The following is a 25,974-nucleotide window of genomic DNA, read 5'->3' on the forward strand; positions in this document are numbered from 1 at the left end:
ATTAGTTAATTGCAATGTTTTTTGATTTTGCCATTATGCATTGTTTTTATTCTTGCTTGGTTTTATATTTATTTGTCGTAAGCCACCCCAGATCATTTTGGAGAGGGGGCAGGATATAAATAGTTTGTTATTATTACTTCCAAGCTCAGCAAAGATTTAGGCCCTTTAGGGTATTTAGGCCTTGGGAGACATAGGCTTTGAACTTAAAAACTAATGCACTTAAAAATCACCTGTGGATGGCATCTTTTTTTGCCATTCAGGGCAAATCTACCAGATTGGTCTAAAATAACTGTGGCTGCAACTATCACATATATACATTGCATATAAACACACATGACCAATACTTAGGAAATTATGTATACTGCAGGTGTTCAGAAGACATCCGCTTTTCTCCTTGCTGAAAGGAAAATGTTTTCTAAAACGGATCCTAATGCAGTAGCAATGGGTACATTAAAAAAACACCCTGATAGCCTGCTAACTTTGGAACTTTTGCTTTGAAGGATATGCAGTAAAAGCCACACAGTCAATCAATATCCTGAAGCAGCTACTAGCACAGACATGGGCAAACTACTGGCTGTTAGGAATTGTGGGAGTTGAAGTCCAAAACACCTGGAGGGCCAAAGTTTGCCCATGCCTGTACTAGCATATTTAGGAAGTAACAAGTTACAATTCTCCTATCAGGCATGTAACCATGAAGTTGTGCCTTATTTTCAAGTAAACCAAAACATTGTGTTCCCAGCTTTGCTTCCAAATCCGACTTCTCCTTTGGACAGGGAGCATCACTTGCTTGATGCTTCATCTTCTCGCCCATTGAAAACAGGTTGTCTGGCATTACCCACAACCAAAAAGTGGAAGAAAGCGTTCAGATACTTTCCTTGAAAAAAGATGCCTTTGTATGTGGCCTGCAAATTGTTTCTGCAGACCAGGCATCTCTAGTGTCACGTCCCGTGCAAATTGTAGTTTCTCACCTCTATTCTCCCTGTTGATCTTTCAGTATTTATCATTATCCATTTTGATTATCCAGTCAGCCTGCTTGGGGCAATTCAAAGCAGCAACGTCTCCAAATTGTGGGTTGCACAATGTTTTTGGTCCAAGGGACCACATGTGATTCGTAGGAAGCTCCTGAAATGAAGAGACACACCTCCATTCCAGAGTTCATACACAACCGTTTCTACATTAAACATATAGGGAGAAAGTTGTCTGCATCCAGTCAAGGTGTTTAGGATATCCATGACGGTGGGGTGTGTGAGAGCTAACATTGAAGGTCATAAGTGGACATATATTGTGCTTCCCTGATGGTCAGACCACTCTGGAATGAAAAAGATATAAGGGATACAAAAGTATTGATTTACATCAGGGTGGTGTTCCTGGATTCATGGTGTAAGCTGAGAGCAATGTAAAAATGGGGTGCCAGTTCCATAAGGAGTCACTGGAGACCCGGGGAATGCGTTATGATGGAGCTGAAGCCACATAGTTGGTAATTTTACTCAAGCTGCATTTATAATAAGACTCTGGTTACTCTACTGAATCAAGCTGAGATTCCTTCCAGCAGTATTAAAGATTCCAGTTTCTTCATCTCCCTCACACACACTTTTTAAGCAGGGAAAAGAAACCTTTCTTTCAGCAGAGCCAAGACTGTTGTTACTATTTTGCTTTATGCCTTGCAACCAAGACTTTTACTGATGTATGTATTTCTGTACTTGTACTTCTTTAAACTTTTGTTTTAGGCTGCCAACACTGGGAAAATCAAGGATTGGAAGTGGCCAATTTCCCCTATTTTCTGATAACAAATTATGCATGAGATGCAAAAATTTCAAGTCATGATTCCTTTAAACCACATTCCAGCTTTTATTTTCAGGTTTATCTCCTGTTTCTCACCTGCAGTGTAACAATATTAATTGCAAACAAGGTTCCTGCATGACTTAAATTATTTCTCTATTTAACACGAAGAATACTGAAAACTAGTTGCATCTTGAGACCAAATTGCATGAGGAAAAATGAAAGTAACAAAAAACACACGACCCTGTTGGGAAAAAAAACCAAAACAAAAACCAGCTAAAAAAAAAAACCCAAACCCAACCTTTGGGTATTAAGATATGGAGGAGGGAAAAAAGGATATTGATTCATCTGAATATGTTGAGCCAAATCAGAAACAATTCCAGGTCTGCAGGTTTGTGATCCATCAAGAGGACACTAAACTGAACAATCACAATCTCTCATGTATATATCTAGGGCAGATGTATTGCAACAAGTACAATGGTATCAAAGAGTATGGATCCACTATATTAAAAAAAAAAGCTTGGAAAAGATATTGGCAGTTGGGTTGGTATTTCTTCTCAAACCTTGTGACCAACAGACAACAGAGACTCAAAGCACACTGGCAATTTTGTTGCTTCCAGGACTTCATAGTCCACATCTGTATCATTCTCTCTTCTCCACGGTTTTCTATTTTCAGGTCAAATCATATCCAGCTGCAAAAAAGCACATAATAGTAAGAACAAAGGCCATAAATTTTAAAATAAAACTTGTACAGGATGAACTAGTTTTTAAAAAATGCACACACACTAAGCTGTGCAACCTTTTAAAATGAGAAAGACCTATTAAGACAAATACTGATTACACAGCCCAACAAAACTTTTTGTCTTGAAGCCTTGGTTTTTAGGCCTGTTCCTGGAGTTATTTGGGGTGCTGATTCAGAAAATCGCATTGCATAGACGGCATAAGCTTTATTTTCTTAAACATAGTTATCGTGATTTTCTATGGGAGGGAAGATAATGACTGGTAGATGGCATATGTTCTGTATCTCAAAAACTAGAGCTTACAGGAGAAAACTGGTGCCTACGAGTATCTGTACCCTTATGACAGAACCCAAGGCAATTTATGGAGAGCTTTTTGGGTAATCTGTTTAGAGCAGTGGTTCCCAACTTTTTTTGACCAGGGACCACTCTCCAACATTAGTACCAAAAGGGTTACGAATCAGTTTTTGGTCACCTTTATATTCAATTTGGTTATTGGGGGTTCTGATTCAGAAAATGGCAATGGATAGACCACATCAGCTCTAGTATCTGTTACAGAATATATGCCATCCAGTAGTCGCCATTTGCTCACCCACAGAAAACCATATTTAATAATCTAGAGCTGATGTGGTCTATCCAATGCATTTTTCTGAATCAGCACCCAAATAACCCCAGGAACAGGCCTAAAAACAAAAACACCAAGGCGCCCCCGCTTCCAGGTGCCACATGGAACTGCTCTATTCAGGGGGAGAGAGGAGGAGGAGAAGCATCAGTCAGGACGCCTGTTGTCGCACCTTATGTGGGTAGTCAGCCTCTCCCCTCCTGACATCCCCATTGCCTTGGCCCTAGAAGAGAGTTTTATGAGACCAGACACTCTTGTTGCAATGGTGTAGTAATGGTGAGGCCGCGGACTACAGGTTGGGAACCACAGGTTTAGAGATTGTCCAGAGCTGAATTTGCCGAACTTCAGAAAGTTGGCTGTATCATTTGAGAATATATAGCTCATAAAAGGGAAAAAACAGATCCAAGCCTCTTCCAATTCAGAAGTCTAGCCCCCTAATCATAAAACCATAGAGGTAAAAAAGATAAGGAAATTTTCTATTTTGGAACGACAACTCCCAGTCTCCTCCAACCAGCATGGAAACATTGATTCTCGGAGCTGCAGTTCCAAAACTAAACTTTCCCAAGCTTTAGGCTGCAGCTAAGAAAAACCTGCATCATCATCATAACAATGATGATGATGATGAATATTTCTTGCCCGCCTCTCCTCATGTCTCGAGGTGGGTTACAACACTGTAAAACACACCTTCACCTAAAATCAACTATTTAACATAAACATATTAAAACATATTACCACAAAATACATATTAAAATACACAAAACAGAGATTAAACATAAGATGCAAGTTTAAAATTCGTCTTAAAAATTGTCTGGGTAGTCCTGCCGGAAGAGATGGGTCTTCACTTGTGTCTTAAATTCCGACAGCTGATCTATTTATTTATTTATTTCTCACATTTATATCCCGCCCTTCTCACCCAAAGGGACTCAGGGCGGCTTACAACAGTGGCAACAATTAGATGCCCATACAATCCAATATAAAACAGCACATAAAACAGTTAAAACTATTAAAATACATTATGAATTAAAAATCTAGCTGTCGGAGCTCATTCCCCACCCTTGTGACTTTGAAATTTGATGGTCAAAAGTAACTATTTTTGTATATTAAATTATACCTATTCTTTTTGCTATAAAGGGAAATTATTTCTTCTAAAGAAAAGGATTGTGTAAAATAACCTACAAAACAACACTGCAGATCACTATCATATAATAATCTCACATGCAGAGTTATGAGAAGGACCCAATGTGGTATAGTGATTTGATTCTTGGACTATGACTCTGGAAATATCTACTCCAGCATGAAAACCCACACACCTTCAAACTCAGATGACTCTGTGATAAGCTCTAATGAAGGGGCTTCAGTGATTGGATTTGCCTCACAGATCACAGCCTTCCCAGGGCACTGAAGAATGAGAACTGCTTGTGCGTATTATCATTTTATAGCATTTTGCTGAACAAACTCATGTTGGAATCTTTCTTTAAAATACTTACAAGATCATCAACATCGTCCCCTTCATCCGTTACGGGTGAAACTTCCATGGGTTTTTCTTTGGGAGCCAGGAACTAGAAATAAAATTTATTTGAATGCAATCAGCTGTTATTAATATTATCCTTTCCCTGTTATCTACGACAAAGGATTAAATACTCCCCAGGCATCAGATGGTCAGCCCTGGTTAGAACTTAGATGGGAAACCACTAATGAATAGTAGATGCTGTAGACTACATTTCAGAGGAAAGAACAGGCAAAACTATCTCTGTGGATTCCTTGCCTAAGAAAACCTATGAGAAAAAATTCTCCATGAGTTGACAGGTCACTTAAATACACATACATATACATGATCTACTACAGACATTGCAAAAAAAAAATCAGCCTCTTCTAACCTGTTGCCACCTACACACATTCAATGAAATATTGGAGAAACTGCAATAAATAATAACCCCAAAGGAGAAACTTTAAAATTTCTCAAATTCCAATCAGATGAAGACCAGGATTTCTAGGCACGTTAAAAGCAGTCACTGGGCAACGAAGACTGCACATTAAATCCATGCAAAACAGATGTTACTTACTATTTATTAGGTCAGATTGTAACCTAAATAAAAGTTAAGCATCCGTAAGAGAAACTCATAGACCGGGAGCATCCTGTGGCTGATTTTCTGTTTGACAACTTTCCGCAATCGGAAGCTACCTCACAATTTTAATATATGCACATAAGAACAGCCTCATTTGGCTTTTGAGGAGAGCTCATTCAGTGTCATCATGTATGAAACTACTATTAAGAGAACAATACTAAAGTGAAAGGCACTCTATTGTCAAAACTTTCCATCTCTCCAAAATTCTGCCAGGCTTTTTTTGAGTAGGTAGAAATACAACGGAACACTTATACTTCCATCATCACCTTTATTGTTATTATTACCTTGTTTTCCTTTCTTGATCAAGATCAAGAGCATCTTACAATCTTAAAAGCTGCAAGTTAAAATCTGCAAAATATAAATGCATTCATCCCCAGCTCTATTTTCCCTGGTATTGTGGCTGGGGATGAGGAGAGTTTTGGATCCACTCTTTGGATTCTGTCTCTCTGGCACTCATTTAGAACATCTTTCTGGCTCCAATCCAAGGTCAAAGCTCCAGCATTGTACAAGAAATTGTCATCTGAATGCTTTAAGGGAAATCTGAAATTGAATGTCCTTTCACAAACTATGCCTCCAACCATGGAGGGGTACTTCTGCTCATTTCTATGGCCCCATCAAGCTGATAATTAAAGATGCTTCCATGAATAAATGGCCCTGTAGGCGAAGAAGCACTGAATGCATGGCAAGGATAGAAAGGCAAGAAAAGGTAGCTGTCTAGACAAAGTAAGGGTAGCAGTCTATATAAACAACACTGAAACTATGTTAATTACATTTAAAACTATGTTAATTACACTTAGCTAAAACGTATTTATTATTTCCAACTTTCTAACTTCCCACACAACTACATAGTGACTCAACGAATTGCCCCTTCTAATCTAAAATCATATTATTTCAAACATTTAATTCTGAATCTAGCAATTAACCTCGGGGTTAGACTGGGCAATTCAAAGCCACAACGGGAAGCAAAACATAGCTCCAAGTTAGTACCGGTTTAGAATGGACAATATTACTAAGCATTCAAAGTTACAAGGAAAAAGAAGAAGAAATACAGCCTTTCAGTTTGCTTTAGATATGTATTTGTAATGTAATGAAGTTTTTTCTGAGCTAATCTCCCAAATAGGTTACCGAAAGAAAATTAATTTATCGGGAAAGTACTACTTCTGGCTTCCAAAATGAGAAATAAAATCACACTTCTGACTGCTACATTGGTGGTTGCTTTCCTTTTGTCAGTATCCAAAGGCTACACCTTTCCAAAGCTATAAGCAAACACTACCCTAAAAGTAAAGTTTGTTTTAAGACTGTCTGGATGTGTTATAACCTTTTGTAGCAAGAGGCAGCACAGATCTGGAAAGGTTATGCAGCAGGGAAGATTGCACAGTCTCAACACGTCACGCTCGTGTGTCTCTCTTCCTCTGACATTGTGGATGTAATACCATTATTGTGCAGACAATATTGAAGTAAAAGCAAGTTGTCAAATTTAAAAGCCTTTCTCTGCTGGAGCAAATCCCATTTTACATAGCTAATTAAGGTAAAATGCTATTTCTGAAAGTTACTTATTTGCTCTGAGGCCTCCAAAGTGGCATCCCGGTGCTAAATTAGATGTAAACAACACATCAGAGTCTTGAAGACACTGACGATGAGAAATTGCTTAGCAACAAAATTAAACTTTTTTTTGGTGGCTTCCAATCAAAAAAGCACCAAGTATCAGCAATTTTTTTCCTGACTTCCCCCCTTTCTGACAAGATCTGTTTTACATTTATGCAGAAGCAAAATTACACATAATAGTTGTGCTGAAACCCATTACCATACTCAAGGTAACAATGGGGCGTTCTTGGCAGGTCTGTTAACATCACATCTCTGTGTTCTAAAGAACAGACCTTCCATCGCTGCTCTCTCAAGATGAAGAGACATGATAGGATTGCAGGCTCAGTTGATGGAGGATGGAGGCCAAAGAGAAAGTCCTTACCCAAAAATATTGGTCACCTCGAATTGGCCCATTTATGCATTACCTTAGCATGCCAATAAAAGGAAAGTTGGCATACAGAGCTCACATGGACAGAGCATCTAAATGGACTTGCCTTTGTATGGTAAGAGCATCTATACCAGTGGTTCTCAACCTGTGGGTCCCCAGTTGTTTTGGCCGTCAACTCCCAGAAATCCTAACAGCTGGTAAACTGGCTGGGAATTTTGGGAGTTGTAGGCCAAAACACCAGGGGACCCACAGGTTGGGAACCACTATCTATACGAAACAGAGAACATTTGACAACCTCAGGCAGGATTTTCCATGTGGCCTATATCCTGCATAAATCAGCCCTAAGGCCTCATTTAAAAACCAGGAGAATCTGATATGAACTAAGACAGAAGAATACACTTCACAATTCCAAAACGTAGGGGTAAATTACTCATTGCTATGCCTGTCAGCCCTTCACATTTTCTGGGGTTGGGAGCTTAAGACTCCTGCAAAGTGGAAAATCTATGGGGAAAAATGCATTTTTAAAAAAGTTGAAAGAACACCTCAATTTCTAGGTCCTCCATATGAGTCTGTGGTCAATGTCTGGTAAAATATGACCACAAGTTTGCACTGGAAGACCTAGAGATTTCTAGATAAACTCTTTAATCGAATCCAAAAATAATAATTGAATCTGCAAAAGTCAAACCCACAAATGTGGAGAACCAACTGTACCGTGTTTCCCTGAAAATAAGACAGTGTCTTATATTTTTTTACTCCCAAAGATGCGCTAGGTCTTATTTTCAGGGGATGTCATATTTTTCCATGAAGAAGAATTCACATTTATTGTTGAACAAAAAAAATGAACATTTATTCTATACTGTACAGTAGTTGTCATCACAAACCAACATAACCAAATCAGACAAACTGTGACTTCTGTCAAGAATTTCTTGTTACTACCATTATTTCCATATACAACTGGTATGTACATTTGCCAATCCTGCATGCTATGGTGTTTTGTTTGGTGGGCACCGGGCATGCTTCCAAACAAAAACTTTGCTAGGTCTTACTTTTGGGGGAGGCCTTATATTTAGCAATTCAGCAAAACCTCTACTAGGTCGTATTTTTTGGGAATGTCTTATTTTAGGGGAAACAGGGTAGTAAGGGAAAATAAAAAAGGTATTTTAAAAATAGTATTCCCTGACTTGAGATATTAATAGGTGTAAACATCTATCAACTCAAACTGCCACCTCATTTTACAGGACAAAAAGAGCAGGAATGAAAGGAAGGCACAGAAAGAACGTGCTTTTCCTCCACGGGACTGACTGTATGTAGTAAGACCCCAATTTCCAAACTTCCGTTGCAATGCAGTCAAACTCAACAGCCCTGCAGGTCACAACTTTTCTGCTCTAGAGCAAAGCACTTGAGATGCAATAGAAAGGACACAATCACACTCTCCATCTTACAGGACAAAAGAACCGAAAGCCCTCTGAAGTAGTTTCTCTGAACTTGATGCCTTCCAATCATAACTGGATTACAAAATCCATAATAATCTCACAGGCATGATAATAGCAATTGTAATCCAACACCTCTAGAGCACAACTTCTTAAAATGTGGGCTCCAACCCTAAATGAGGTCTCTTTAGCTCAATGTTGTGGTCATGAAAAACTTGGGAACAGTTAAAGGTTTCTAAATGCCACCCATTTATACACATTTGTTATCAAGAAGGTGCTGTGAACCCTGCAGAAAATGCTTCAGCTGAGAAATCAGCCTGTTTAGCAAGTCTTGCAAATGCTGGTTTATTATCAGGATCACTTAAGAGGGGTTATGAGTGAAAAAAAGTTTAAGAAGTCATGCTCAAGACAGCAGGCTTGCACAACTTGTGGCCCTCCAGGTGTTTGGGCCTCTAACTCCTAGAAGCCCTAGCCAGCTTGTCCAATGGTTAGGAATTCTGGGAGCTGAAGTCCAAAACACCTGGAGGGCCACAGGTTGTGCAGGCCTGCTCTAGTGGGGAGTGGCTTGGTGGTGTTTGCTATAAAGAATAGAAAGGTACACATGGCTCCCAGACTGTACTCTACATGCAAAGTCAGCCAGAGAGGGAGTGCATGTATGCTACTGTCCCTTTAAGTCAGAACATAGAGAACATCCTGTACAGACTAACAATATGATGCCACACTGTTCTTCATGTTCCTTTGTATTTGCTCCTGGATCCAAGGGGATTCTCAGTAGGCTCTCTGTATCACTGAGTGTATAAAGATGAACAAAGAAATCAGTTCCTCATTGCCATCTGCTGTGGCCACAGGAGCCCAAGGAAACAATGGCAGGAGTAGGATGGGGAAGAGAGGAAGTTAACAACGGATGGGCACCATTCATTCCTGCCTGTCTCACGGGAATCCATATAAACAACTCAAGGAAACTGTAGAAACAAATCCCACAAAGGCACAGCCCTGTGCACTATAGACCTTCTTATAAACAGGAAGAAAGTATCATATTAATATGTCAGTAGTGAAAACCCAAAAGTCAAAAGAGGCTACAAGAATATAGATACAGTAAAAAGATCATGTATGGTTTATCTTCCTCATGAGTAGGGTTTGTATCAGATCATCTCCATAGCAATAACTTCTTTAAAAAAGAACTGAGATATTGAACAAGAAAATATCATCTTTGTAATACAGTAGAGTCTCACTTATCCAAGCTAAACGGGCCAGTAGAAGCTTGGATAAGTGAATATCTTGGATAATAAGGAGGGATTAAGGAAAAGCCTATTAAACATCAAATTAGGTTATGATTTTACAAATTAAGCACCAAGACATTATGTTATACAACAAATTTGACAGAAAAAGTAATTCAATACGCAGTAATGTTATGTTGTAATTACTGTATTTACGACTTCAGCACCAAAATATCACAATATATTGAAAACATTGACCAAAAAAATGGCTTGGATTATCCAGAGGCTTGGATAAGCGAGGCTTGGATAAGTGAGACTCTACTGTAGTTGGGAATGACACAAGAGACAGTAGATTTAAGCAACAGTTCCAGATAGGAATTTGCAACTAGGTCTTGCATCCCAGGAAGTAGATCTAGGAAGTAGGCCTACATCTGCACTATAGAATGAATGCTGTTTGACATCCCTTTAACTACCATGGCTCAATGCTATAGAGTCCTGGGAGCTGTAGTCTGGTGAGACAGCAGCACTCTAGCAGAGAAGGCTAAAATCCTTGCAAAACTGTAACTCCTATGATTCCATGGCACTGAGCTATTAGAATTAAGGTGGTATTAAACTACATTAATTCAACAGTGTAGATGCACTTTACTCTACAAAAAATTATGCTACCAACTTTGGTCTTTCAGTCTCTACGGTATTACAATATCCCCTTGCATACAGATTTCATAGGAATGCACATCTGTACTTGGATGCAGAGAAATAATAATACTATGCACTTTTGGCACAATTAAATCAACATGGAGCCCCTGCTGGCGCAGTGGGTTAAATCCCTGCCAGCAGGACTTATGACTTGAAGGTTGGGTTGCTGACCTGAAGGTTGCCAGTTCGAATCCAACCTGGGGAGAATGTAGATGAGCTCTCTCTATCAGCTCCAGCTCCATGTGGAGCATTAGAGAAGCCTCCCACAAGGATGGTAAAAACATCAAAACATCCAGGCGTCCTCTGGGCAACGTCCTTGCAGACGGCCAATTCTCTCACAACAGAAGTGACTTGCAGTTTCTCAAGTTGCTCCTGACACGGAAAAAAAATCAACATCATCTAGCCCATATCACACTTGCAACTGCAGACAGGATTTTCATATCTTTCCCAAGCCTGCTGCAAAACCTGCTCTTGTACCTGGCATACTTCATATACAGATACCTTTTTAGAATCTTCAGCTGTCATTAAGCTTCCTTCAGATTCTTCTTTGGTAATCAAGGAAATTTTATCTAAGGATAAACAAACAGTTACCAGATTATGAAGTCTCTCCAGTTAATTTTACAAGTAGAGCACCACAGATCAACATTTTGTGGTCACAACATTTTATTATAGGATGACACAGCTCGTACCAACAAGTCAAGTATCATAACTCAACTAACTTAACTAATGAATATTCATATCACAGTAAAAGTAAAAATGGACCAAAGTACTAGAAAGAAGCCATCCAGTATAAGAAGCCATCCAGTGTAATAAAAAGTAAAAAGAAGAACAAAATAGGTGTTATATAGCTAAGATGATGGTCACCTTATCCAAGCCTGGATAAGCAAAGATAGATAGTTGATGTGTTGAATAATATAATGATGTGGTTGTATTGAAGGATTACACATTATAGTGACTTTTATGAGAAAACTCAATAAACATACATTTGAGAATACAGTAACCACATAACATAAATGAATAAAGTAACACCACCACAAATTAGATATCTATTCCTGCTTCATTCCTGCTTCTTTCCAGTAGCATTTCTACAGTTGCAGAATCTCTTTATGACAGATAAAACATTTTTATCAGAAAGTCATATACAATAATATCATAAGCTTGGCTTGATTAAATCCCAGTATTTTGGTACATTAACCTGCTACGATGCACTGTTATATATCTAGGTTTCTGACAATGCATAGGTTTTATTAGTTTGGATTCTCTGTGGACTTGATGGAAATATACTTCTGTAGTAAGAAACATACCATTATCTGCACCACTAAATTGAGTGCCATTCTTCTTTCCTGGAGAGTTAGGAAGCTTTGTATACCAGCAAAAGTGTTTAAGGTTGCACAGCACTACAGAGCTAATTGGTAAATTTTCATAAATCATTAGTAAACCGCTGATATTTCCTTCCTAAAAAGTCACTATGTTGCTATGTATACTTGCAAGCTGCATCCAAGCCATTAGCTGAGCTACAGTAACTCAGTATTTATGGACAGTCTAACTTTTCAGGTTGGTAGGTTAACCTTATAAAGCTCCAATGCAATTAATGTTGACGTGATCCTAGGGAAGAACGGGTTTAGTTGAAATAAAGACTTCACAAAGGCCTGTGAAGAGGAAGATGTAAGAATTGTTCAGAGAAAGAATCATAGAGTTCGAAAACACCTCAGTGGTCATCCAGTCCAGGAACACATAATCAAAGCACCTTGACAGATGGCCATCCAGTCTCTGCTTAAAAACCTTCAGAGAAGGAAGCTCCAACACCCTGCAAGGCAGTGCATTCTATCATTAAAGAGTTCTAACAATTGGTAAGTTTTTCCTAATGTTTAAGTGGATCTATTCCTATAGAACATTCTAGAGAGTGAGAGGGTAAAAATCTTACACATGAAAAAGGATGGGGCCAGCAGAGAAGAATGTGAGAGTAATTAATATTTTATGTACAAAAGCGAGTTGAAGAACCTGATGTGCCCAACACAGCAGTTTCGGAATAACCAGTTGCTATGTATACAAAAATATGAACACACATCTAACAAATATTTCTGGATATCTCAAACACCTCAGAAATTATGTGATTATCAACTCCCTTGCCCAGAGTTAATATTGTTTTGGAGCAGTGTTCACATGCAATTATTTAGTGAAAATATTTTGTAATTATTAATGGATTGGATCCAGTAAAAATCAAGAAGGGCTCCTTCCACCCACTTCTGATGAAATGGAGCATTTCTGCTAGCTGAATCGTGGAAACAGTTGTTATTTGTCCATCCAACTTAGTTCCTCCAGGCCCACTGATGCGTAGTTATACAATTTGGGAAGCTAAGAATTCACCCTCTGAAAATCTGCGAAGGTCATGGGACCCTCTTCAACATTGTTGGAAATTGTACTAGAAGCTGTAGAGCAATGGTTCTCAACCTGTGGGTCTCCAGATATTTTGGCCTTCAACTCTCAGAAGTCCTAACAGCTGGTAAACTGGCTGGGATTTCTGAGAGTTGTAAGCCAAAACACCTAGGGACCCACAAGTTGAGAACCACTGCAAAATACTGCCCCTTTTCCCCTTTCCACCAGCAGAAGCATTGTGACTAGACCTCAACCCAAGAATACGCCTGTTAATAGAATAAAATTCCTGGTTGTTATTGTTGTCATTGATTCTTCTCCCTCCTACTCCTTCCTTTTCTCCACAGCACATTCCTCAACATTACTATTCTTGGGCATCCTTTCTTTATATGGTGTGCAAAGAAAATCCAATGCATTCCAAAACTGTCCCTATCTTTCATATTGAAAATTGTTTGTATACAGATTCGTTAGAGAGTAGTACAAGTCTGCATTCATTCCATTAATTCTTCTCGACAGGACTGTGATTTTCCTCATAAAATTTCCAATTTGTCTCTAAACTCCAGTCCTCTCCTTTTCCCCTTCACTTCACATTTTAAATAACATTTGACATACCTTGTACTATAATCTCCCAGAAATCAGTAAGGTTTTTATCTTCCACCCTTTTTTTCAGAGTCTCTAGAAAATCATTAAAGCACTGCACTTCTGATAGCTGAAACAACAATGACAACAACAAAGGAATAACAGAGAAAAATAAGAGTTAGCTTGACATCAAAATGACACCATACTCTTAATTCATCATAACACTCTGTCTAAAATGGGTGGAGGTAGGGGAGAAATGAAGCGAAGCTTTTCAATCCACTGCACATTCAATTCACCTGGCCATGCTCAGAAACAAACATGTAATGTGTAGTGAGGCACCAAAAAATATGACAGGACGTAAAGCAAGTCTGTCTCTTTTTGAGATTTGCTTTCTGGGAAAGCATGGTTTCCTTTTCATCTAAAAGGTTTCATGCATTCTCTCTGTACATTTGAAAACCCCCAGTGGAAGTGTGAAAGGGGCAAAAGAAAAAATACATAGCAAGATGGTGCACTGCCTGCTTCTAGCACATCATCATAGCAATTGCATTCCTCACACCCTTTTTTGAAGCAACTCTTGTATTTTTAATACAAGGAAGGTAGGTAGGTAGCCATATTCCACCACCACAAAACGGCATACCCCGAAAGTACCAGATCCTATCTGGTCTTGGGAACTATGCAGTGTTCAGCCTGGTCAGTTCTGGATGGGAACCACCAAGGAATGCCAGGAGCTGTAGGCTAAGTATCAGAGGAAGGCAGAAACAAACACCCTCTGAGCATTTCTTACTTGAGAAACCCTAAACCAGAGCTTTCCAAACATTTCATGTTAGTGACACACTTTTTTGACATGCATCATTTTTTGTGACACCGTAATTCAATTTTACGAGCAAGCCGGAGGTTAAGCCAACTCCTTAACAAGAGAAAAGGACACATACATAAATTGTAATAATGAAATGTATGGGGATACATATATCTTCTAAAACCTCTTATTTATATTTTTAAATGTATGATTTATTGCTTATTTCACATAGACTTACACACTGTAGCGACACAAAGTTTGGAAAGCTCTGCACTAAAAAATTAAAGGGGAAGACACAGGGAAATGCACACACACATTCCGAATACTGAGAACAGTTTCAAACCCATATTACCTTAATTGCTTCTTCTCTGAAAATTTTTATGCAGTCAATGCTCTTCGAATAGTATAAATGGCCCCTGTTTTCCAAAAACTGGTGAATGTGTTTTATTAGCTGCTGACTGACTAGAAGACAAGAATTAGAAAATTAGAGGAATTATTCACACAGTATAATCAAATACATATGTCTTACAATGCTAGTTAAAACTCTCACATCAAACTGAACCGGGGAGGTGGAGGATGCAAAGCAATGGAACTCAGTGGAAGAGATACAGGAATTCAACAAGGGATTCAACACTGATGGAGCGAAGCCAACAAAACAATACTTTTCCTCCACCACCATATTATGGAATGACATGGATTTTGTACTGTCAATTTATTGCAAATGTCATAATCTATTACATAAGCTATTGGAAAATAACTGCACCCTGTCTATGGGCACATATCCTTCTGGAAAATGTGAATCTCTATGAATATGTGGAGACAACCTTGTGAAAACCACTAGTCGAGAAAAGCATGACCTTGTTAGAAGTCAACTCTTTGAACAAATGATATTCACAAGCATTAATGTAATGGCAGACAGGTAACTCAGCTGTTACACTGAAGAACCATATCTTTAAACTGACAAGGCTAAAGACATGCCACTACAAAAATATATTTGGTTAGCACAGGATGGTTGTTACTTTGCAGTTGAAATTGCCCAAAATATATACACTCATTTGAAACCTCTTAGTTTAAAATATGTACCCAGAGATTTAAAAAAACAATGTCTTCTTTAAAAAATAATATATCTTGTTTACTCATAAACAACTTGTATTAATTCACCATACAGGCACATTTCTTATTGAAGTTCAGTTACAGACAGGATGTAGCTTCTCTCTGTGTTGAGTACGAAGAGTATCATTCTATCAATAGTCCATAGTCTTTAGTATAGTTGTACTCACTGAAGTCAATAAACATACTGTATCCATTGAAGTCTCTAAAGCGTCTATTTAAGTTCAAACAGCAATCTGCTTTCACTGAAGTCCAAACACATATGTGTATCCACCTCCAGTGAGGTCTGATGCAAGACTGAATACAAAATGGAGTCCTGTGTTTGAACATGCTCCGTACAAACATGTCTATAGCTCCCACACCAAAAGGGTACAAACTGGCAAATCAACATACACACAGCATACAGGTTAACAAATATATACATTAACAAATAAATAATGAGAGGCTTGGGAAGTTGCTATTTCCAACACAGTCATTATGTCAAAGAAGTGTCAGGGTGCAGTCAATGCTCTTGCTCACCTTCCTTCCATACTAAACCTCCAGTTTTCTCAGTTTATGTTACTGGTAGGCAGACTTCAGGTTTGTCCAAGTCTGCTTTGGTTGTTCTCTCTAGAATTTTAAGATTTACTAACAGGGGCCTGCAGAAATAATACATACTTAAAACTATTGAATTCTCAGTTTAGGAATGTATTTTAACAGTCAGAATTGAATGGGGTCCACAGTTCCTCCACACACAAAAATCTATTCCTGATTACCCCAAGTTATATTCATCTCAACACTAACATATTAGTGATTTTGTTGGTGCTGCCATTAAACAATACAGGGTCAGAAACCCTTGCAAATTGGAGTCCATTAAAGATCTACTAGTTAAAGGTAAAGGTTTCCCCTGACGTTAAGTCCAGTCGTGTCTGACTCTGGGGGTTGGTGCTCATCTCCATTTCTAAGCTGAAGAGCCTGCACTGTCCATAGACACCACCAAGGTCATGTGGCCGGCACGACTGCATGGAGCACTGTTACCTTCCCGCCAGAGCGGTTCCTATTGATCTACTCACATTTGCATGTTTTCAAACTGCTAGGTTGGCAGAAGCTGGGGCTAACAGCGAGCACTCATTCTGCTCCCTGGATTTGAACTGCCTATCTTTCAGTCAGCAAGTTCAGCAGCTCAGCGGTTTAACCCACTGCGCCATCACAGTTACTACTACTAGTTAGGGATGAGGAAGTCCATATCCAGCCTCACTTCCCTTGCATTTCTCACAATCCAGTCAACATTCTCATTCTGTCTTAGTTACATATTGGGTTGCAAGACATTTTTCTTCACTCCGGACAGAAATGGCTGCATCCTTATAAGGAAATACATGTATTGTTTCCTAATTAACATATTAACATACATGCATACCACAATTAACTGTGGTTTTAAAATTAATTTTAAAATTGGTTACAATATGAAAATTACTATGTCAGCAACCATACTATCTGCAAGAGCAGAAAAACATGTGCCATAATCTTGAAAAGCAGATTAGAAATATGTGAGTGAGATGGGTGGGAAGCAGGGAACAGCAGAATGATGAGGGACATGGAAAAGCCTTAATTTATAAACATGATCTCTTCATTCATGAACCGAAAATCAGGATTCAAGTCACTGCTCCCAATTTTTGATTTTGTTTCCTTTGATTAGATTAGTAACTCATTAAAAAAACATTGACCCAGTTTTATATTGCATAGAAAATGGTGATGAGGTGGTGGTGGGGGGACTAAGCAAGGTAATATAACATCCTCAAAATGAAGGGAATGTGAAACGTATGGGCTATTCAACCAATGAAAATGCCACCTCCAACACGAAATATTTCCTTTCCTGACAAACAGCACAAATTCAGCTTAAGCAGCGATATTTCTCCTTCAGTTTTGACGAACAGTTAAAGTGAGCTCTCTCTTGCACCTTACTGTCATAATATCTCAGTTGTATTTACCAGTACTAAACTCATGATCAAATAAATGTCACTTTAGATCAAGGATTGATTATCCATTCTGTGACAGGCTGCACTCCTATAACTCTTATTACATAAGTGCAAAATGAAATAGGAGACCGATGAGTAAGGCAAAGACCAATGGGTTATTTTGGTCTCCCAACGCCATTCAAGGCTCAAAGTATTTTAGCCCCAAATATTCTACAAGTTGTGTTGTCGAAGCCTAGCTTGCTGTGAGTTTTCCGGGCTGTATGGCCATGTTCCAGAAGCATTGCCTCCTGATGTTTCTCCCACATCTATGGCAGGTATCCTCAGTGTTGTGAGGTCTGTTGGAAACTAGGCAAGGGAGGTTTATATATCTCTGGAATGTCCAGGGTGGGAGAAAGAACTTTGTCTGCTTGAGGCAGGTGTGAATGTCGCAATTGGCCACCTTGATTATAATTGAATGGCCTTTCAGCTTCAAAGCTTGGTTGCTTCCTGTCTGGGGAAATCCTTTGTTGGGAGGTGTTAGCTGGCCCTGATTGTTTTAAGTTGGATATATTTTTATACAAAATGTCTGGAACACAAAGTGCTCTGTGTTTGGGGCCACCTCCCATTTTGGAATACTTGCATTTATATATGATAAGATCTTATTAATGAGACCCAAGCGCAAATATGAAATTCATTAAGTTTCCCATACACCTTATACATACAGCCTGACGTTAATGGTGTACAAAATATTGTTTTATCCTTTTGAGCCTGAAATAAAGCTTGTGTATAAACCACAAGAAAGCAGAGGTGTTGCTATCTTAGGTGGCTAATTTTGGATTTTGGAATTCCAGATAAGGATGCCCAATCTGTGCTGACACTGTTTTCCCCTTAGCCTGCTACCTCAAATATTTCACCTGAAATATGTCAACCCAATAAATTGTATGCACCAATTTATTCCCAGAAGAGACTGTTTTTGCAACCCAAATCATGTTGAAAATGTTTGCATATCTTCTAGAGGTGTTAAAAGGCAAAACAATTTATTTTATTTTATTTGTGGGAACAGGTGCTCCAATGTCTCTCACGAGGCTAATGAGGCCCTGTAGCCTTCCACAGTTGGCCACTACTGGGTTACTAAATGGCTGTTGCAGTGAGTTGTAGCAGCAGAACAGTCAGGCTGGTGGTATGGGCTTTGACCATTGCAGAGAGTGGAAAGGTCAAAAGACCTGTTAAAACACGGTTTTCTTAAAAAAAAGAATGGAATAAAGAATGCCTACTGCACGTGGACAAAACAAATTACAATAAAAATGTAACTTTACAAACTAAGCATAGCACAAAAAGTGGGATTCACTGGATGGAAGACTGCCTCTCAAAGGCTGCATCCACACTGTAGAATTAATACATCTTACATCACTTTAATGGCCATTGCTTAATGCAGTGTTTCTCAAACTGCTTCTCCAAGTGTTTTTGACTTCAGCTCCCAGAAATCCCAGCCAACTTACCAGTTGTTAGGAATTGTGGGAGCTGAAGTCTAAAACACCTGTAGGAGCACAGTCTGAGAAACACTGTAGCTTGGTGAACACCAGCACTAACTGGCAGAGAAGGCTAAAGTCTTGTAAAAGTACAACTCCCATGATTCCATAGCATTGAGCCATAGGAGTTAAAGTGGCATCAAACTGTATTCATTCTACAGAGTAGATGCACCCAAAATCACCTCTGCCCCAAATTTTACAAACACTCTGGTGGCTGTGCTATAAACATAAAAGGAATAGAGGATCATCCAAGACTCAACACACTGATTTTAGTTCCTGATCAGGTCTGCCCAGTCCTAATTTATTGATTAGGTTTTCTCAGCACTTTACCCCCACGCCCGGCCCTATAATATCGTTTTGCACAAGTCCTTGCCCTGCCCTCTCGAATTTGATCATGCCCACCATGTCCTGGTTTACTGGTTGTTGATGTTGGCTGATGTATTTTACTCTGCTGTTTTAAATTATTTTAGATTATGTGTTATTATGTTTTAATTGTGTTTTAGCTTGTAATCTTTGTTTACGCTGGGCTTGGTCCCCATGTAAGCAGCCCCGAGTCTCTTTGGGGAAATGGTGGCAGGATATAGAGATAAAGTTGTTGTTGTTGTTGTTGTTGTTATTTGCCAATACACTTCAAAACACACCTCTGTTTTAATAACAACTTCCATTAACTGCTAATGACTATGATCACTGATAGGGTCACCACAACATTGCCCAATGCCTTGCCGCAGGGTGGAATCTTAATTCCTACAAAATGCTTCCAAGACACAATGACTGACAATTGTCAGCATAACTAATTGAATGTGTATTGTGTTAATTTGATGTGGACTAGTATAGGTCACTACTATGGACTGTACAGATGAATGCAATTCCTCCTTGAAACAGAAAAGCTGATCCATCAGTAGGAAGATGTTGCTGTGAAGATATGCAGATATAAAAGGAGATACATAGAGCATGACATTGAAGTCATGACTGCTTCTCTCCATTCTGAAGATTAGCATACCATTTGTACTACAGTGTATCAACTCTTAGGAAAGGTTTGTGTGGAGGGACAAAGACACAAATGGCTGGCTCCCACAAAGAACCATCAAAGAACTATATATTTTATATGAAGATAACGAACCAAAAAGTTTTACAATTTCAGCTTCACAGGTTAATACACTCTTCGCATCTACCCACCCATCTCAACCTAAGGGCTAATGATTTTCTCATAAAATATTCTAATTTCTTAGAAATTGCAGCAATAAAAAGCTGGGCTTTCCTCCTCTCCCCTGCCCCATTTAGAGCATCCCCTCTCCACTGATGTGTTAAATTAAAACCCCAGGCACCAAGAAAGTGTAGCGGAAGTCTTTACTGGGGAAGAGGCACTCTTCAGCTTCAAAGCATCACCGACTCATTTTAACACATTGACCTTTATTCCTCCTCCCTCCCCCCAACAAAATGACAACCTGCTTTCTATCTGAAGAGACTTCCGCTGCAATGATGGTACTTTTTGTTAATTACCCCCTCGGGACTAAAATCTGCTCAAATCATTCTAAGACAGTATAATTCAAGCCTGCGGGAAAACAACAGGTTTAAGACTGAACAGCGAACACATCTGAATCCACTGTGAGATATGTCAGCACAGTTCTAAAAAAACACCTCCCCCACATACTTCCAGATTGCAAGAGAGTGAAAGCAGCTATCGAGCTTTTCCTAACACTACTTTAAATATTTGACTCAGCTTGGTCCACTCACAGAGGCTACAGGTTAATCTGAACAGCCCTCATCCTTGCCTACTGTCTTGTCCATCATTCACTGCACAGCGAGAACTACATTGTTTTTGGAAGACATATGGGGCTCTAAACAAGGCAAGTCTAGCAGCCAATTTTTCCTACAGGGTCATTCCATGCCAAACGGTCTAAACCTTCCCATCATCATGTTCTCCAATCTTGTTCAAATTTTAGCTGTAGCGCCAGTCAGGTGTTAAACTATGTTTCCCAAAATGTGAGGTCTCTAACTGCAATAGTTGCTGATCTAGACCTCCTTATCTGAAGGGTAGTCACTCAGTGTGCGCACAACATTTAAAAAAATGCCATTTTGGGGGGGGGGGGGTCTAATAAAATTGAACCCAAATGTATAAGAATGGCTAGTAAATTGAAATGCTGTACAGCTGATTCTGATGAAATTAATTTTAACATTATGGATGCAAAATCCAGTCAAACAAGTCAAAATGTGTCGTGACAAATTTTGACAAATATTCCAACTGCAACAATTCCCATGCAAAGATATAGACTTGAAATTTTGACCAAGCATTATGCTTGTGCTGGACATAATACTACCAAATTTGCAACTACATAGCATCTATAACCGCTCTGCACGATCTCTTCAAATTTGGCACTTTTGGCCAAATGGTAAAATCTACCAAAGTTCAAAGCCAATTATTTAAAAAGAGTCTATCTGAATATGCTTGTGAATAATATCATCTTCAAGAGAAAATGTTGCTCTACAAGACTGATACAGTGTGTGTGTGTGTGTGTGGGGGGGGGGGGGGAAGTATTTAGTCAGATACCAATTGCACAAGTTCTCCCACTTAAAAAGACGAGAGAGGCCTGTAATTGACATCATAGGTAGACCTCAACTATGAGAGACAACATGAGAAAACACATCCAGAAAATCATATTGTCTGACTTTTCACGAATTTATTTGCAAATTATGGTGGAAAATAAGTATTTGATCACCTACAAACAAGCAAGATTTCTGGGTCTCACTGTGATGACCCATGGGCCTTGTAGTCCTGCTCAGGACATGGTAATTCCTGATGAAGATGAAAACTTGGGGTTTTTACCTTCCCAGTCTGAACTGGATTCCTCTCAGCCAGATCTTTCCCAGGCAGATCTGGGAACCTTGCACCTGCAAGAAAGTTGTCTCCCAGAAGTATGTCAAACAAGCCCAGAGCCTACTTCTCCCGTGTTCTTGCGCCGGGAGTTTTGTAAACAACAGAGAGGTTTGGAAGCTGCTTCGCGCAGGAGTGCGAGGATAGCAGCCAAGAATTCTGCCAATTAAGTCTCCTTTTTCGTGAGAATCCTTAAGGAGTCAAACATCTGGTCTCAAAGATTAGCTTTCGTTTCTGATTCCCAGAGAACTGCTTCGGCGGGAAAAGTTAGACTCTATATAGGTGATTTACCCGCGAAGTAACTTCGCGGAGTCAATTCGTCAGCCTACGGAGCGAGTTGTGTCTGGACAGCGCGCTCCGGTTCAAGCCTCGCTCCTGCTCAAGCCTTGCCTTGCTATCCAGCCTTCGCCTTGCTTCCCAGCCTTGTTTATCTACGGACTTTGCCTAGTTTCCCAGGATCAATCCTTGCCTTGTTCCACGGATTTATCAAGTTATTCCACGGACCTTGTTCTTGTTCTTAGTTACCTTTGTTCCACGTTCAAGCCTTGTTCCAAGTATCAAGTTATTTTCCAGACTCGCTCAAGTTTCATGGACTAAAGGACCTTGTCATCTCCCCTCACTTTGCTTGTCAAAGTGAGTGTTTCGGTTATTGGATTACAACTCTGGACCTTAATATTTCATACTGGACATTATTTCTTTGGACTAATTTTGACCTTTCCTGAAAGGTCTGCTTCTGGACTATCTTTTACATTTGCTTTTACTAACTTTATATATTTCCTTAATAAAGATATTAGATAGAATCTGGCCTCTGCGTATGGTTATTGGTGCTCTGTAGCCTGGGTCGTGACAGTTTGACTCCGCCACCCTAAGCACCAATTAACCTCGGCCAGAATGTCTACCGGAACCGTGCCCGGTGGGCAGCCACTGAGCTACACCATCAGCAAGGACGAAGTGGATCGCATCCGCGACAGACTCAACGCCCAGGATGGAGAAATAAAGGGCTTGCGGGAGCGCGGAATCCGCCTCCCGGCCATGGCGTTGCCTACCAAGTTTACTGGAGAAGCTTCTAAGGTTCATGTTTTCCGTCGCCAATGTCAAGCATATCTAGAGGCCCGTGATGCCGAGTTTCCCCAAGAAGACATCAAAGTGGCGTGGGTTTACAGTCTTCTAGACGGGCCAGCGGCCAATTGGGCGACGGCACTGTTCGACCAAGCCTCTCCACACCTAAGATCAGCGCAACACTTCTTGGACCACCTCAAGGAGACTTGGGGAATCGAGGACAATTTGGAGGCAGCCGGTCACAAACTCCGTCGCCTTTTCCAAGGAGACAGACCTATGTCTCAGTATATAGCCGAGTTCCGAGTGCTGGCCCACAACACCGGCTGGAACGATGTAGCCCTCAGAGGACAATTCCGGGAGGGTCTCAACATTGAAATGCTGGAAGAAATCTCCAAGGTGGATCCTCCCCAGACCCTCGAGGCACTCATTGATCAATGTTTACGGGCTGAAGTCATGATTGCCAACAGGAAACAGTGGGTTCGAGGCCAGGGCAGTAGAGCCGGGGCAAAACCCCCCGCTCCCGCCAGCGTTCAGCCACGTCCAGTGTGGAGACCCCCACCGCCAACCCCATACCCCAGAGGAGGCGAGGAAGTGCCGATGCAGTTGGGCAATGTGCGTCCCAGACTAGATGCCGCCGAGAAGGCCCGTCGTCAACGCTTAAACCTCTGTTGGTACTGCGGGAACGGGGGCCACTTCGCCAGAGAGTGCCCAGCCAAAGGGAAGCCTGCCGCCCGTCTTGCGGCGGCGTCCTCCACGGAGACGAAGGCGTCTGAGCCGACTGGCACACAGCCGGCGGGGGAAGCCAACGACCGGGTGTAGAGAGGCTCGCCAACCCGGTCAAAAAATCCATTCAAGAGCCGCCAACCGGGGTCCTGTTCCTTCTCGTGGTCACATTATGGTCAGCAAAAAGGGGACCCGTCATGATCCACGCCATGATAGACTCTGGAGCTACCAACAATTTCATTGATAGAGAGTATGCCGACTCTCTGGGATTACAATATCATGATTTCAAGAATGCCCGTGTGGTGCAAGCCATAGACGGCCGCCCCCTCAAGACGGGCCCCGTAAGTCAGTGGTCGGAACCCACCAGGATGTGGATAAGGGAACATATGGAAGAGATTTCCTTCTTTGTTACCGAGGTTCCCCATTTCCCTGTGATTTTGGGAATCCCATGGCTGACTCTCCACGACCCTAACATCTCCTGGTCCAACAGAGAACTGCAGTTTGCTTCACCGTACTGCCAAAACCATTGCCTCGTAGCCAAGGTCTGCCATGCCACGGACACCGAGCCCATCATCACCTTGCCAAAGAAGTACTCCGAGTATTGGGATGTATTCAATGAGAAAGAAGCCGAAAAATTACCCCCACATAGACCTTATGACTGTGCCATTGACTTGGTGGAGGGGGCCCAGATCCCGCGAGGGCATCTCTACTCCCTGACTGAACCAGAGCAAGAAGCTCTCAGGGAATTCCTAGAGACAAACCTTCGCAAGGGATTCATCAGACCCTCTCAATCCCCAGCCGCCTCCCCAGTGATGTTTGTGAAGAAGAAGTCAGGAGAACTACGCTTGGTGGTGGACTACAGAGCATTGAACAATATCACCAAGCGGAACAGCTATCCCCTGCCCTTAATCTCGGATCTACTGGATCGGCTTCGAGGAGCCAAGGTTTACACCAAGCTGGACCTTCGGGGGGCTTACAACTTAGTTCGCATCAGGGAAGGGGACGAGTGGAAGACCGCCTTCCAGACCAAATTCGGATTATTCGAGTCCCGAGTTATGAATTTCGGTTTATGCGGAGCTCCCGCAACGTTCCAGCATTTTGTCAATGACATTTTTCAGGACTATCTAGACAGGTTCTTGATAATCTACCTGGACGATTTTTTGGTGTTTTCTAGATCACAATCAGAACATGAGAACCACGTCAAAATGGTGTTACAACGATTGCGGGACCATGGACTTTATGCCAAGCTGGAAAAATGCGCCTTTGATCTACAAGAGGTAGATTTCCTTGGTTACCGCATCTCGCCTCTAGGGCTTTCCATGGATCCAGCCAAGGTTTCAGCAGTATTGGAATGGCAGGCGCCAACTAACAAGAAAGAGGTGCAGCGGTTCTTGGGGTTCGCGAACTATTACCGCAAGTTCATTCCAGATTTTGCCCGCTGGTCCGACCCCATCACTAGCTGCATCCGTGGAAAGCAGCCTTTCCGCTGGACTGACCAAGCAGAGAAAGGGTTCCAGCAATTAAAGAAACTATTCACCTCCCAGCCAATTCTACAGCACCCAAATCCTGGAACCCCTTTTGTTGTGCAAGCGGACGCCTCAGATGTGGCAATTGGGGCTGTACTCTTACAACCGGTGGGAGATCACCTCCATCCCTGTGCCTTTTACTCTCGTCAACTAACCACACCAGAAAGGAATTACACCATTTGGGAAAAAGAACTACTGGCCATAAAGGCAGCCTTTGAAACTTGGAGACATTGGCTAGAAGGGGCCAAATTTCCCATTGAAGTCCACACTGATCATCGCAATCTAGAGCATCTAAGAACTGCCCGCAAACTAAATCAGAGGCAGCAACGTTGGGCTTTATTCTTCGAACGTTTTGACTTCCAGATTCATTATGTGACCCCAGCCCAGACCAAGCAAGCAGACGCCCTGTCACGTAAACCAGAATACGCTGCAGGACGCAAGGAGACCTTTGAATCCCAACTACTACAACCCGAGAACTTTGCCACGCTCACAGTGGGGAACACCAAATCCATTCCCATTGGTTCTACTTCCCCTACTCCAGGACCCCTCTGTGCTCAAGAAATCAGGGCTAGTCAGCAAGCAGATGCCTGGGCGCAGGACCAACTTCGCCAAGGTCTGCATTTTCCCTTTTCGCTTAAGGATGGGCTGCTTTGCTATAGAAATCATGTTTATATTCCACCCGGACCGGGCAGGGAAAAAGCGCTTCGTCTGTGTCATGATTGCAAACCAGCAGGACACTTCGGACTATTTAAAACCATGCATCTGATCCTAAGGGATTTTTGGTGGCCCAAGATCCGCAAGGATGTGGAAAAATATGTCAACACCTGCCCAGTATGCCAGCGCTCCAAGATACGAAGGGAGAAGCCCTCAGGGCTTTTACACCCCCTTCCTACC

The 25,974-nt window shown here is 41.0% G+C and overlaps 1 protein-coding gene across 3 annotated transcripts in view; it reads right to left on the reverse strand.

Annotated features, from left to right (window-relative positions):
• Positions 1-1,824: 1,824 nt before the first annotated feature.
• Positions 1,825-25,974, reverse strand: part of xrcc5 (X-ray repair cross complementing 5) — a 77,285-nt gene continuing 53,135 nt past the window's right edge. Inside the window, exons 17-21 of one of the 3 annotated variants that reach the window (XM_008118790.3) lie at positions 14,680-14,789; positions 13,565-13,661; positions 11,081-11,148; positions 4,626-4,697; positions 1,825-2,471 (exon numbers count right to left, since the gene is read on the reverse strand). In XM_008118790.3, coding sequence (XP_008116997.2) covers positions 2,457-2,471; positions 4,626-4,697; positions 11,081-11,148; positions 13,565-13,661; positions 14,680-14,789 — 362 coding nt within the window. In that variant the 3' untranslated portion in view covers positions 1,825-2,456. Of the gene's footprint in view, positions 2,472-4,625; positions 4,698-11,080; positions 11,149-13,564; positions 13,662-14,168; positions 14,267-14,679; positions 14,790-25,974 lie in introns of those variants that run through there. The other 2 variants (XM_008118791.2, XM_062967337.1) reach the window with 2 other exon arrangements.

Source organism: Anolis carolinensis, chromosome 1 (genome assembly GCF_035594765.1).
Source record: "Anolis carolinensis isolate JA03-04 chromosome 1, rAnoCar3.1.pri, whole genome shotgun sequence".
Taxonomy (NCBI): Eukaryota; Metazoa; Chordata; class Lepidosauria; order Squamata; family Dactyloidae; genus Anolis; species Anolis carolinensis.